Source organism: Rhincodon typus, chromosome 1 (genome assembly GCF_021869965.1).
Source record: "Rhincodon typus isolate 14 chromosome 1, sRhiTyp1.1, whole genome shotgun sequence".
Lineage (NCBI taxonomy): Eukaryota > Metazoa > Chordata > Chondrichthyes > Orectolobiformes > Rhincodontidae > Rhincodon > Rhincodon typus.
Window position 1 is genome coordinate 75242439 of NC_063332.1, and position 12208 is coordinate 75254646.

The window sequence follows — 12208 nt, forward strand, 5'->3', positions numbered from 1 at the left end:
ACACGCTCAAAGACTGCTTTCTCTGGGGTTCTTGTGGCACAGTGATAATGCCCCATCTCTGAACAAGGAGGCCGGTTCAAGTCCCAACTCTTCCAGAGCTGTGAAAAACATCTCTCAACAAAGGTTGCCTCCAGCCCTCTAAATTAAACATACAATGTAAACACAATCATCTAATTCTCAGTTAACTATAGCCCAATTATTCACTACCACCCAATAATACAAATTCCAATCAAAGCTGTTAAAAACTTTAGGACAAAAGACATAATAGAATTGGGATCCCCAGCAGGCTGTATCTTTGACTCGTTGCCAAGATAGTTTCTGTGGTACAATGGCATTTACCACCAAGATCACACTCAGCCACGACCCTTTACCCCTCTGTAGATTTCACAGTATCTCACCTTTTCAACTTCCATTCACAAATCATCTCTGTTTACCACCCTCATCCACAGCTGAAAAGATTGTGGTGTAATGGTAATGCCAGAACTCCAGGCATTTAGGGACATGGGTTCAAATCCCACCATGGTAGACAGTGAAACCAGAATTCAACAAAACAAAACTGGAATAAAAAGCTAACATAATGGCAACCATGTAAATATTGTCAATTGTTATTAAAAAAAAACCCATCATGTTCACTAATGTCTTTCAGACAAGGAAATTTGGCATCCTAACCTGGTTGTGCCTGCATCCAGACCTACAGCAATGTGGCTAAATCCTAAATGCCCACAAGAGAATAAGGAATGGACAATAACCAACACTCACACACCATTAATGAAATGATTATTTGATGATTTTAACCACTATCTCAAATTTCTAATTCTCTGTCTCCTGAGTTCACTTCCCACTCATCCTCTAAAATCTCTGTGCATACTGTTTAACCCATATTCATGACCATGACATCTCAGTACTCTTGCTAATCGACCTCTGTTCACCTCCTTGTAGTACCTACCACCCACATCCTCCATCCTTTCCCAACCTCCTTCAGAAGCAGCCCTTGTAAAAGTATCATCCCCCAATGCAATTACAACTGCACTTCAAAATCCCAATTATCTAGCCTTTGTCCATCTAACATTTCATTTTTGCAACAGCTGATTTGCTCAACAATGCTTGCATCGCCATCTTTGATGCCTCAGATCTCAGAGAATTCATTACTCATTCTCACAAGTCATTCCCATTCCTCAGAGCAGACTTGAAAGATTACAGCTGACAGCTACTTACACCATCCACCACCAGATCTGGATGGAGCATGTAAACGACTATTGGGTCCTGGTCTCATCTGCAGAGATACCCCTTGGCTTCTTTTCTCTACAACTAATCATCACCTCAAACCACTCTCCATTCTATCCTCCACTGGGGCGGCACGGTGGCTCAGTGGTTAGCACTGCTGCCTCACAGTGCCAGGGACCCGGGGTTGATTCTACCCTTGGACAACTGTCTGTATGGAGTTTGCACATTCTCCCAGTGTTGCTTGGGTTTCCTCCCACAGTCCAAAGATGTGCAGGTTAGGTGGATTGGTCATGCTAAATTGCCTGTAGTTTTCAAGGGATGCCTAGATCAGTGGGGTTAAAGGGGGATGGGTCTGCGTGGGATGCTCCGAGGGTCGGTGTAGACTTGTTGGGCCGAAGGGCCTGTTTCCACACTAAAGGATTCTATGATTCTATCTCCAACAATTAGTCTGAAGGACTTAAGGTCTTCTTTGTTGCAAAGACCAAGACCATCTGATCATCTGGTTCAGACAGATCCCCCTTACTAGCTCTACTGACCAAAATTCCTATAAATCTACCCTCTGCCTTATCCTTCAACATGCATGTTTCTCTAGTTTTTCACACCCCCTCCAGGTTCAACTTGTCCAACAAACCCACTTCTCTTGGTAGTTTTCTGACTAAAACTCTGCTCATAGTCCCTACATTAATTTGCACTATTAATGGTTGTCCCTCTCTTTTAAATGTGCATCACCACTTCCCTCCAAAATAGCAACTTTTGACCCCCCACAACCCTTGTAAATAATCCCCTTCCTAACTACCTTACAACTTTCCACAGGAAAGTTTTCACCTGATGCAGTAGCAAAACTTGAGGTCATCCAAAATGCTGGTGGTGATGGCCTCACTTGCATTAAATCCTATTTACCCATCACTCCTGAGCTTGATGGCCTAAATTGACCTAGATTGGCTCTAGGTCTAATAGAATCTTGATGTTGAAATGCTCATCTTTGTTTCCAAATTTCTCCACAGCCTCACCCCTCCCATCTTTGTAATCACTTCCAGCCCAATTCTCCCCAATATCTAACTTTGGTTCCTTAAGCATCCAGCTACTAATCGCTCCACCATTTCTGGCTGTGCCTTCAGTTACCAAAGCTGAAGGCAAATTTCATCCTTTAATTCTTTTGCCTCTGTAGCTCATTTTGCTCGTTTAAAATGCTCCTTAAGATGATTTAGTTAATCTGGCCTTTGTATTAGGTGGTTTGATATCATGAAAATTAACTATGCATTGGTTACTTCATAATTTACATGAAGCAATGCTCAACATGTTATAGTTTAAGATTTAATTACTTCTATGACAATATTATCTTGATTGCTGACAAAATCAATGACCTATTGAAATGTGATCAACTGGCAAACATTTTGCATCCTACTGGTAAATTTCTCAGGTCAAAAGTGACTGAAACAAAAATTACATTATTTTGACATTTGATCAAATAGCCAAAATATGAAGACCACCAAATGAATATTTCCAGAAACCCCTCCAAAGTTAAAAGACAATCAAAATAAATGGCAAAGATCTTTGATTCAGCGCAAGTCATTTATTTACCTTATTCAATCCTTCATATTTCTCACAATCAGTATTCTTTAACCATTCCATGAGCTTCGCATATCTAAGTAGATCTCGATGGAAAGGCAGATGTTTAGGGAGAGACAGCTCAACTGAGTGCTGAGCTAAGGTGGAGCTCTGATCATGGCCCTAAAAATATAAGCACATAAATAATCCACTACTGCATTAAAGACAGGCAAAATCCTAATCAACTCATAATTTTTTGCATTGATCAGATATGACCTTGGTACGTTTCTGTCGCACTACATGTCAATCTTCTGAGCCACAGGGAATATTATAGTAAATTAAAGAAAAATAACAAAAAAAACAAACAAACAAAAAAAAAAATCATAACGAAACCCAATACGTTAATAGCATTATCATTCTAAAAGCTGCACCTGGCTAGTTACATTTCAAAAGTCACGCTGCCTTGTTTCCAACTCAAGTTATTACTCACCTAAACAATGGCTGGTAATAGGGGCAATGATCTTCTTCCTGCTCAAAATACTGAACTACTTGCTCCCTAGAACTGGATTCCAGTACCTATTGCTGATTGAAAACTTTGATCTATATTAACATTCATATTTACCATCAGTACAATACTTGATAGTTCTAAAACTTTATTTTGAATGCAATGCAATTTCAAATAATTACCCATAAAGTTAATTAAGAATTAATAATTTATTCTGTAACAATGATTATGATTCTATGATTTACTCTTGATATTGAATTTTGATTGACAAAGACAAAGAAGCCACCAAGTAAATTAACAAAAAAAAACAGATTTACACTGACGTACACTGAAATATACAGATTACGATAATGATCAGTTACAGCAAACTCTGAAGAAAATAAACAAAAATCAATAACAAATTATTTACTACGAAGATGTTAAAATGCTACTGCTGTAGCAGAAAAAAAGAACATTTTGTTCCTAAAATATTTATTTGATAATAAATGCATTGTTAAATACACAATCTCTCTATTTTGGTATTTTCAGTTTACAGTATTCAAAAATTTTTAATTGCTTTATCTTTCATAATTGGCAACTCATATCTTGTCTAATTGGTTTTGAGATAATAGGTACTCTTTTTTGGAAACAGTATATTGTGTACTGAAGCACAATTCTAGATTTTGAGCAAATAATTTCAAACTGACATCACCATATTGCTTCATTCCTGCATTGTAAACTTGGAGTCGCTGTTATTTAGTTGAACTACTTCCATCTGCTTATCCAGGATGACATAAGAAATCCTATCCCATTAATTCAACATGGAAGTGTTTTTCCAGGATATCTTCTTCAATCAACACCAAAAGTAATAATGATTTAATTCTTGTCTACACAATAGCAGCAAATATAATTCAAAACAATTCATTGGCTGCAAAGTATGTTGGGACATCATAAACAAATAAAACGCACAATTTAAACATAAGGACAAAGCAAATACTAAGGACACTGGAAATCTTAAACCGAATCAGAAAATGCAGATCAACAGATCTGGCAACATCATGGAATAAGATTCTATTGTCCAGGCCACTGGGGGTGGTAGGTATTCAGGGCGGACTAGGGCTGGGAATGCCTGTGATAGCACTCTGACCTTTTCTACTGGTCCATCAGCCTGTTTTCTACCTGCAGGTAGCCCATCAAATTCGGTACATTAACTGTGGCTTGGTCTCTCCACAGCTGCTGCCAAACTTGAATATTTCCAGTATTTTCTGTTTTGATTAAAGCATCTGTTCATATTTTCTATGATTTAATAATCTCAATTACTACATTGTCTATTACATTGAACTGATTCAAAATTACAATTACAATCATGTCCCACTAGCAACTCTCAGGTTGTTAAAACAGTGCTTGAGACAATAGAATTCTTCTTTATTTTGTGTTGCATCTTGCATTCTATCAGATAATCTGCACTGTGCAGACATTTTGAAACTCATACACTTACTTAGAAAATAATTCTCTCCCCACTTTAAAATGTCAAGTTTCCAATTGCACTCTGAAATTGCAATCCACTTCCTTGAACACAACTCTGAAGCAACTAATGTTGATTTCTTTGGCCTCGCATGAAGCAGTGAAAGCCCTCTGTTTAAAAAAAAACCTCATATTTCTGGGGGCAATACCTGAAAACCGTTCCTCCTGTTACACGTAAGCTCAATTACAAAAATATCCTGTTTGGGAATCCTAGTTTCAAGTTATCTTACCAAAATCAACATTGTAACAACTAGTTTACCAGTTACAATCCTTTCTATTACAGCTGCTTTCTAAAATGAACCTAAAAAGTGTAAAGGAAATTTTTATTCAGTAACTTGTGCAAGCCAGCCAAAGCAACAGCCACCTACCTGTAATTTTGGAATTTATCAAAAAATAAAATACCTTTTCCTTAAAAAAAAAGCAATTTAGCCAGCAGGATAATGCAAATAAGACACCAGAAATCAGTGCACATTCCATGCAATTTTTGTAGTACAAATATGAATTGCTAATGAAAATTTAATACAAATAGTTTTGTCTTAGTGTTTCACTGACTAAATTGAAACGAAAATTCCAGGTAAATTCCAGTCAATTCATTAACAAGACTAACAGGTTTATGGGACTGAAGTGTTCTATTTGACAGTAACAATAAATACAAATTAAGGGGATCTGTACACCATTGCTTTGAAATGGTCAGGCTGAGGTAAACCAGAAAAGAACATTTTGTTTGCAACTCCTTTGATCAGGAAGCCACAGGAGAGTGGTAATTGAAAACAGAACAATAGATTTTTCACTGCAATTTCAATCATATGCAAGAAGAGTTCTGCACTAATATATGCTAGTTTAGGAGCAAATTCTAAAGAATAACACAATATTGCGGAGAAAATGAGGGCGATAACGTTAAATTATTTTAATGTATTGTATCTAAACCCAGATATTGACAGTTATTTTTGTCTGATAGAGGGGCTTGGGTAAAGCAAAAGAATTGTTTAAAGAAAAAGCCTTTTTGCCAAAATTGTGCATCCGACACTTATCAGGATATCTGCAAGAAAACCAATGCAACTTTTTTCACATATTTTCTAATCAACTTTTTAAGAGATGCTATGACACCCCTCTGGAGCATGTGGGTCATGAACCCCAGTCACCTGGCTCAGAGATAGGAACACTGCCACTACATTACAATACTTGTACGGAAGAAAGCGCCATTTTGGTGTCAAGTAGACTTTGATTGGTAGACGTGTTGCCACGGAGATAGTATACCTGCTTCAGCATCAAAAGCAGGTGACAGCCATTTGCTGGTTAATTCCTCAGGATAATAAAGTGATAGTTATCTATCCAACAACTGAAATCTCTTGTCCGAATAGATTACTGATTACTACAGGAGTAAATAAAGTTAAAAAGTGATTCATCAAAGCTCTCTAAGAGTGAGCTTTTTAAGCTGCAGGTTAAAAGGAGCACGGTAAGTATCAGGGAGAATTCGTCTATGTAAATTTGGAAACCTGGTTCAAAGCGAATGCAAGACAGAGGCCACAAGAACATTCCTGGAAATTTGGTTCAACGTGCAACTTTGATATAGAAGGAAAAAGAGCTGCTTTAAGTAAGGTTTACTACAATAGGTCAGAACCCATCTGGTTCATGAATGTCTTTTCAGGAAGGAAAATGCCATCATTACCTGGTCTGGCCTACGTGCGACTCCAGACTTTCAACAATATTGATGACTTTTAACTTCCCTCTGGGCAATTAAGAATGGACAAATAATGCTGGTTTAGCCAGCAACATCCTCATCCTGTGAATGAATTTAGAAAAAAAAACTCAAAAAAGTGGGGTGGAAATAAATAAATTAGTGATAACTAGAGAGAGACCTTGGAAGTTAGCAAGGCTTTTGGCCAACACATTCTCTGGACCTGATAAGTTGCGCCCTGGAATAATTAAAGAAAGTAGCTAGAGATAGTAGATGCACTGGTATTAATCTTCCAAAAATCCTTAGATTCTGGAAAAGTCCTAAATGATTGGAAAACTACCAATGTAATATCTTAATCAAAAAGGATGACTAAAAGCAGATAATTATAGGCCAGTTAGGTTAACATCTGTCATTAGAAAAATATTTGTGTCTATCATAAAGGATGTAAATAACAGAACATTTAGAAATACTTACAACCAAGCAGCCAGCATGGCTTCATGAAAGGGAAATCGTGCCTTACAAATTTATTAGAATTATTGAGGTAACGAAGAGGATAGATAAAGGAATATAAGGTATTTGAATAGAGAATAGTGATATATTTGGATTTCCAAAAAGTTTCAATAGGTTACTATACATAAACATACTTAATAAGAGTCCATAAGGTAAGAGAAAACTTCTCTCTAATTTCTTTTCTTCGCGCATGCTCCTCCAACGGTAGTGCATGGTAGTGGTTTCAAGAATTTCATGTCATGCAGCAGCATGCTGATCAATGTATGCGGAGCTACCCATTGGTTACATGGCCATGCGATTTAGAGAAAATCTAGCATATAGAGGACTGGCTAACTAATAAACGGCAAAGACAGGGATGGAAAAGAGCATTTTCAGGACGGTAAACTATAGCTAAAGGAGTGCCACAGGGATCATTGCTGTGGTCATAGCAATTTACTATGTTGATTAATGAATTGGATGATGGAAGTGAACATACTATCAAAAGTTTGGAGACAACCTAAAAATAAGTGGAAAAGCAAGTGGTGAGGATGGTACAAATAGTCTGCAGAGGGAAATCGACATTAGGCAAGTGAGCAAATCTTGGCAGATGGAATACAACATGGAGAATTGTGAGGAATGGCAGGAAGCATAAAGGAGTTGAATGCTGCTGCACAGAGGGACATGGAGTCCTTGTGCATAAATCACAAAAGGCTGGCATACAAACTCAGCATGTGTAGGAATCCAATGGATTCTATTAGTGTGTAAACAGGCCATTCAGCCCAAAGAGTCCACACTGACCCTCTGAAGAGAATACCATCCAGACCCATCCCTTACCCCAAAACTGTAACCCTGCATTTCCTATGGTTAACGCACCTAACCTACACATCCCTGAACTCTATGGGTCATTTAGCATGGCCAATCCACCTAACTTGCACATCTTTGGACTGTGGGAGAAAGACAAAGCATCCAGCGGAAACCCATGCAGACTCAGGCAGAAGGTGCAAACTTCACACAGACAGTCCCCTGAAGGTGGGATCGAACCCGAATCCCTGGTGCTGAGACAGCAGTGCTAACCACTTAACAGGGAAAACAAATGGAACGCTGGCCTTTATTGCAAAAGTAATGGAGTATCAAAATATGGAAAAAGTCTTGCCAAACTATGCAAGGCACTGGTCAGTCCAGACCTAGAATACAGTGAGCGGTTTTAGTCTCCTTATCCAAGGAAAGAAACTAGCATTAGAAGCAGTCCAGAGAAGGTTCGCTAGGTTTGTCGCGGTCATGGAGGGATTATTTTATGAGAAAGGGTCAATAGGTTGGGTCTGTACGCATTGGAGTGTTGAAGCATATGAGATTCTTAGACAGTTTTACAAGATATACGCTGAGAAGTTGTTTCTCTTCATAGGAGTGTCTAGGATCAGAGAGCTTAACCTCAGAGGAAGGGGTATCCATTTAAGACAGAGTGGAGCACAAATTTCTTTTGGAAATATTCTGGTAAGTGCAAATGAAAAAAAAAACAAAATGTATTTTTTCCAGCAATACACAAGCTCTATGCTGTCAAAGAACTGCTTGTAAAGATAAAAGTGTTTGCATTGGCATGGCGCGACAGTGAACAGAGCATACAGAAATACAAAATACAATTGGCTGAAGATCTAGAGGGGATAGGAGGAGAAATTTATTTAGTCAGAGTTGTTAAGTTCTAGAACCAACAACCTAAAAAGGCTGTTAAAAGCAGATTAAATTACAATTTTCAAATGGTAATCTGATATACATTTTGAAAAGAAAATCCTGCATTGCTGTGGGTAACAGTACATTTTACTTTCTAATTTTATCACTGGTAAGTGTACAGACCTCCATTATAATATAAAAGTATTGTGCAATTGCCATTATAAGGAGCTAAGAATTTAGAGTGAAACTTCATCAGGATGCATTGAAAAACATTTGAACTAGTCAAAAACAATATTAACTATTTTCCACTGTGGTTTAATTTAATTTAAAAAAAAGTTAAAACAGAAAAAAACAACATACTACAATAGAAACTTTACAAAGCAAAGGGAAAGTGAAATATGGATCCATAGTGACATTGATCATAAACCCTCACGTAAGTTTAGGAATAGTACTTCGAGTTGCTAGGCAGGCATCAGCCATTATGAAGCCTTGAGTTTTGAGAAATGCAGTGATATAACAAGTTTTAGTGAGAGCTTAATGGTCTGCAGTTCTAAACTGCAAATATTTTACACTTTTGTTGAAGTGAAAACTATTGATAGTGAAACACAGTTAAAAACACTGCATTTAGTACTCAAAAGATTTGAAAGCTTGACAGGCAGCAAGAGCTGAAATTGTTCACCATGCTCGGCGTACTCACAGAAACTGAGTGGTAGGAGGCTCTGCGATAGTGCAAGGTGAGAGTCTGAGTAAACTGATTAAAAACAAAAAACATGAAATGAAAGCACGACGGAGAAAAATGAGAATCAATATAAAAATTTACCAGAACTAGAATACTGACAATGATAATTTATGGGAGCTAATTGGAAAACAGATCTGTCTTCCAACAAATTATCAAATTACAATAAAAGCAAGGCATTAAGCGTTCTTCGAATTTCTGAATTTCAGCCAGCAACCTGGCCAAAGACAGCCCTGTACAACTGATAAATTGCCACAAACTAAGAGACTTTATTTATAATGCAATTCAAACTAATTAAACATATGCATATGCCATATACACATACAGAATAATGATTAACACTTCATTTTCCTAAAGCTCCTTTTGGTATTTGTTTTGTAGTGTCCAATGGTGTCCACATACCTGCTGTTCACAAGTGGGCAGCATTGCATGAGAGAAAAGTGATGCTGAAACACTCACTTACCTGGAAGTAAAGACAGGAAACAGGTTTATTCTCTTGTAGTCTTTTACTGCGATTTTCACCCTTCCTTTGCTCCAATAGTATATTATCCTACCTAACAGTTAATTGTGATGAAGCAGATATAACTCCGCATTCATATTTGGGCAAAGCATATTTAAAAAGATAACATTAGCATGTAAAATCGCTTAGTTATAGTCTAAACTGTGCCTTTCAAGAACACATACTAAATAATTTAAGTGACTGATTTTTCCTGGTTGTCCTTGGAATGAATCTTGTTTTATATCCAGTTACCAACAAAATACGACTTCCATCCAAGCAACAGAGTGTAGACAGGTTATGCTAGAACATTGATGCTTTTGACATGAATGAAAAAACCAGCAGCTATTAATAACACTATCCTTGAAGCAATCCTGGAATTTCTCCACTTGTACAATTATGAAGAACAGATCACATGAGAAAATTAAGGGAGAAATTCAACTGAAAACCTGGGAGTTGTAAAGATTTTAAATAGAATAAAGGATCATCTTTGTTGAGGATCAGTTGTTCCAAACAGACAAAGACTAACCAAGTATATTAGAATGATGCATTCTGTCCAATTTGACTTCTTGTTTTTCCTTTTAAGATGAGCACCTTGGTTTCCATTTTCAAAATAAGCCTTGCCCTATTTTGGCCACAAAAATTCTTCAAGATGGTTTCTGAAAGGTCTTATTTGAATACAAACTTAGGGTCTTAACTATGACTTTTTCAGTCGACTATCGAAACTTCCTTCATCTCAACAATAAAACACTAAAAAAATTACTTTTAAGATGAATTTACACCATCCAATTATGCCTGGACGCAGATTATTTTTACGTTTTCATTTATTTCAAGATGTTACAAAAAACAAACACTTGTTTCTTCCTAGGTGAGCATTCCTAGACTTTGTGGTATTTGCCACCTCTATCAGTATGAGGGACTGGGTAAGCATGGGGGAGGTAGTTTGCTGTCACCAATCCTCCTTTGTTTTAGGCCTATCTTGGGTTAGTCATCATGCATAAGCCACTGTATAGAATCTACAGAAGAAATTATTTTAGAGGGAGGTTTATTGCAAGAGTCTATGACTCTATGATAACAATGAATACAACTAAATTAGGTCAAACATATTTACTCGGACCATAGGGATTTGGTGCAGATACATCTGCTCCCTTGGAAAGCTAGTGAAGAACTCCTCATCTCTACCTGCACTGTCAAACACATCAGTGGAATAAGTGGAGCCAACAAACAATACTCCTTCAGAACCATTACCTTATACATAAAGCGAAGTTAGATATCAGAACTTGTGTAGCAACGAGTTCGGGTTGACAACATCTTTCTCCAAAAAACATCATTAAGGATGTGTAATCAGAATTAAAGTCAGAAAATAAAACCTGTTACAACTGAAAAGTTTGATGAAGATTCAGTATTTGACATACCTGCTGGACAAAAACATTATTAAGATGATTGGCAAGTCTTCTAGCAAATTGCTCCCGAAGATCTTTGAACTGCTGCTGCTGCTGCTGCACTGCTTGAAGTTCATCATGTCCTGGTATAGATAAAAAGTAAATTAAGGTCAACATTTGAAGAAAAACTGTACTATGATCCCCACTTATAAATGGATTTTTGCCAAAACACCAGTTTGTTGAAACACAGAAAATTTGCCACACTTTTGAAGGCACTCCTTTCCAAAACCCCAAGATTTACCTTTTAAGGTGTCATATAATCAGTCACATATCCTTTCATTAAACTTTCATCCTTTAATTCAGTAACAGAGATTAAAACTTATTCAGAATCACAACTTCATCTTAATTCAACACAAATGTTGCATGACTTGTTTTTAATTGTTAATTGTCTATTGATAAACCACATATTTAAAACAAAAGACAAATGTAAGCAAGTAATTGAAGTACTTCACAGAACATGCTGATTGCTGAATTTCTGAAACTAAATAAATGTTATTTGTTCAAAATAACTAGTTTGGTTGAAAAATTTTAGTAACTCCTCAGTAAACCTAGATAGAATCAGGACAACTTAATCAACATTGAATGATATTACTGTCACTGAATCCTCTATCAACATCCTTGGGGTTACCATCAACCAGAAGTTTATCATACAAATATTCAACAGCAGGTCAGATCTATGAATGCTGCGAGTAATTCAACTCCTGACTCCCCAAAGCCTATCCATCATCTACAAAATACAAGTCAGGTGAGTGATGGAATATAGGAGTCGGCAACAGCCTAGTGGTTTTATCGCTAGACAATTAATCCAGAGACCGATGCAACATTCTGGGAGATAGTAGGAACTGCAGATGCTGGAGAATCTGAGATAACAAGGTGCAGAGCTGGATGAACACAGCAGGCCAAGCAGCATCAGAGGAGCAGG

General features: G+C 37.2%; 1 protein-coding gene across 1 annotated transcript in view; it reads right to left on the reverse strand.

The window, feature by feature from the left end:
• Positions 1 to 2782: 2782 nt before the first annotated feature.
• exoc1 (exocyst complex component 1) overlaps positions 2783 to 12208 on the reverse strand; it is a gene marked incomplete at its 5' end in the record, with an annotated part of 23626 nt that continues 14200 nt past the window's right edge. Inside the window, 2 exons of the mRNA XM_048605456.1 lie at positions 2783 to 2955; positions 11260 to 11369. Coding sequence (XP_048461413.1) covers positions 2794 to 2955; positions 11260 to 11369 — 272 coding nt within the window. The remainder of the gene's footprint in view (positions 2956 to 11259; positions 11370 to 12208) is intronic.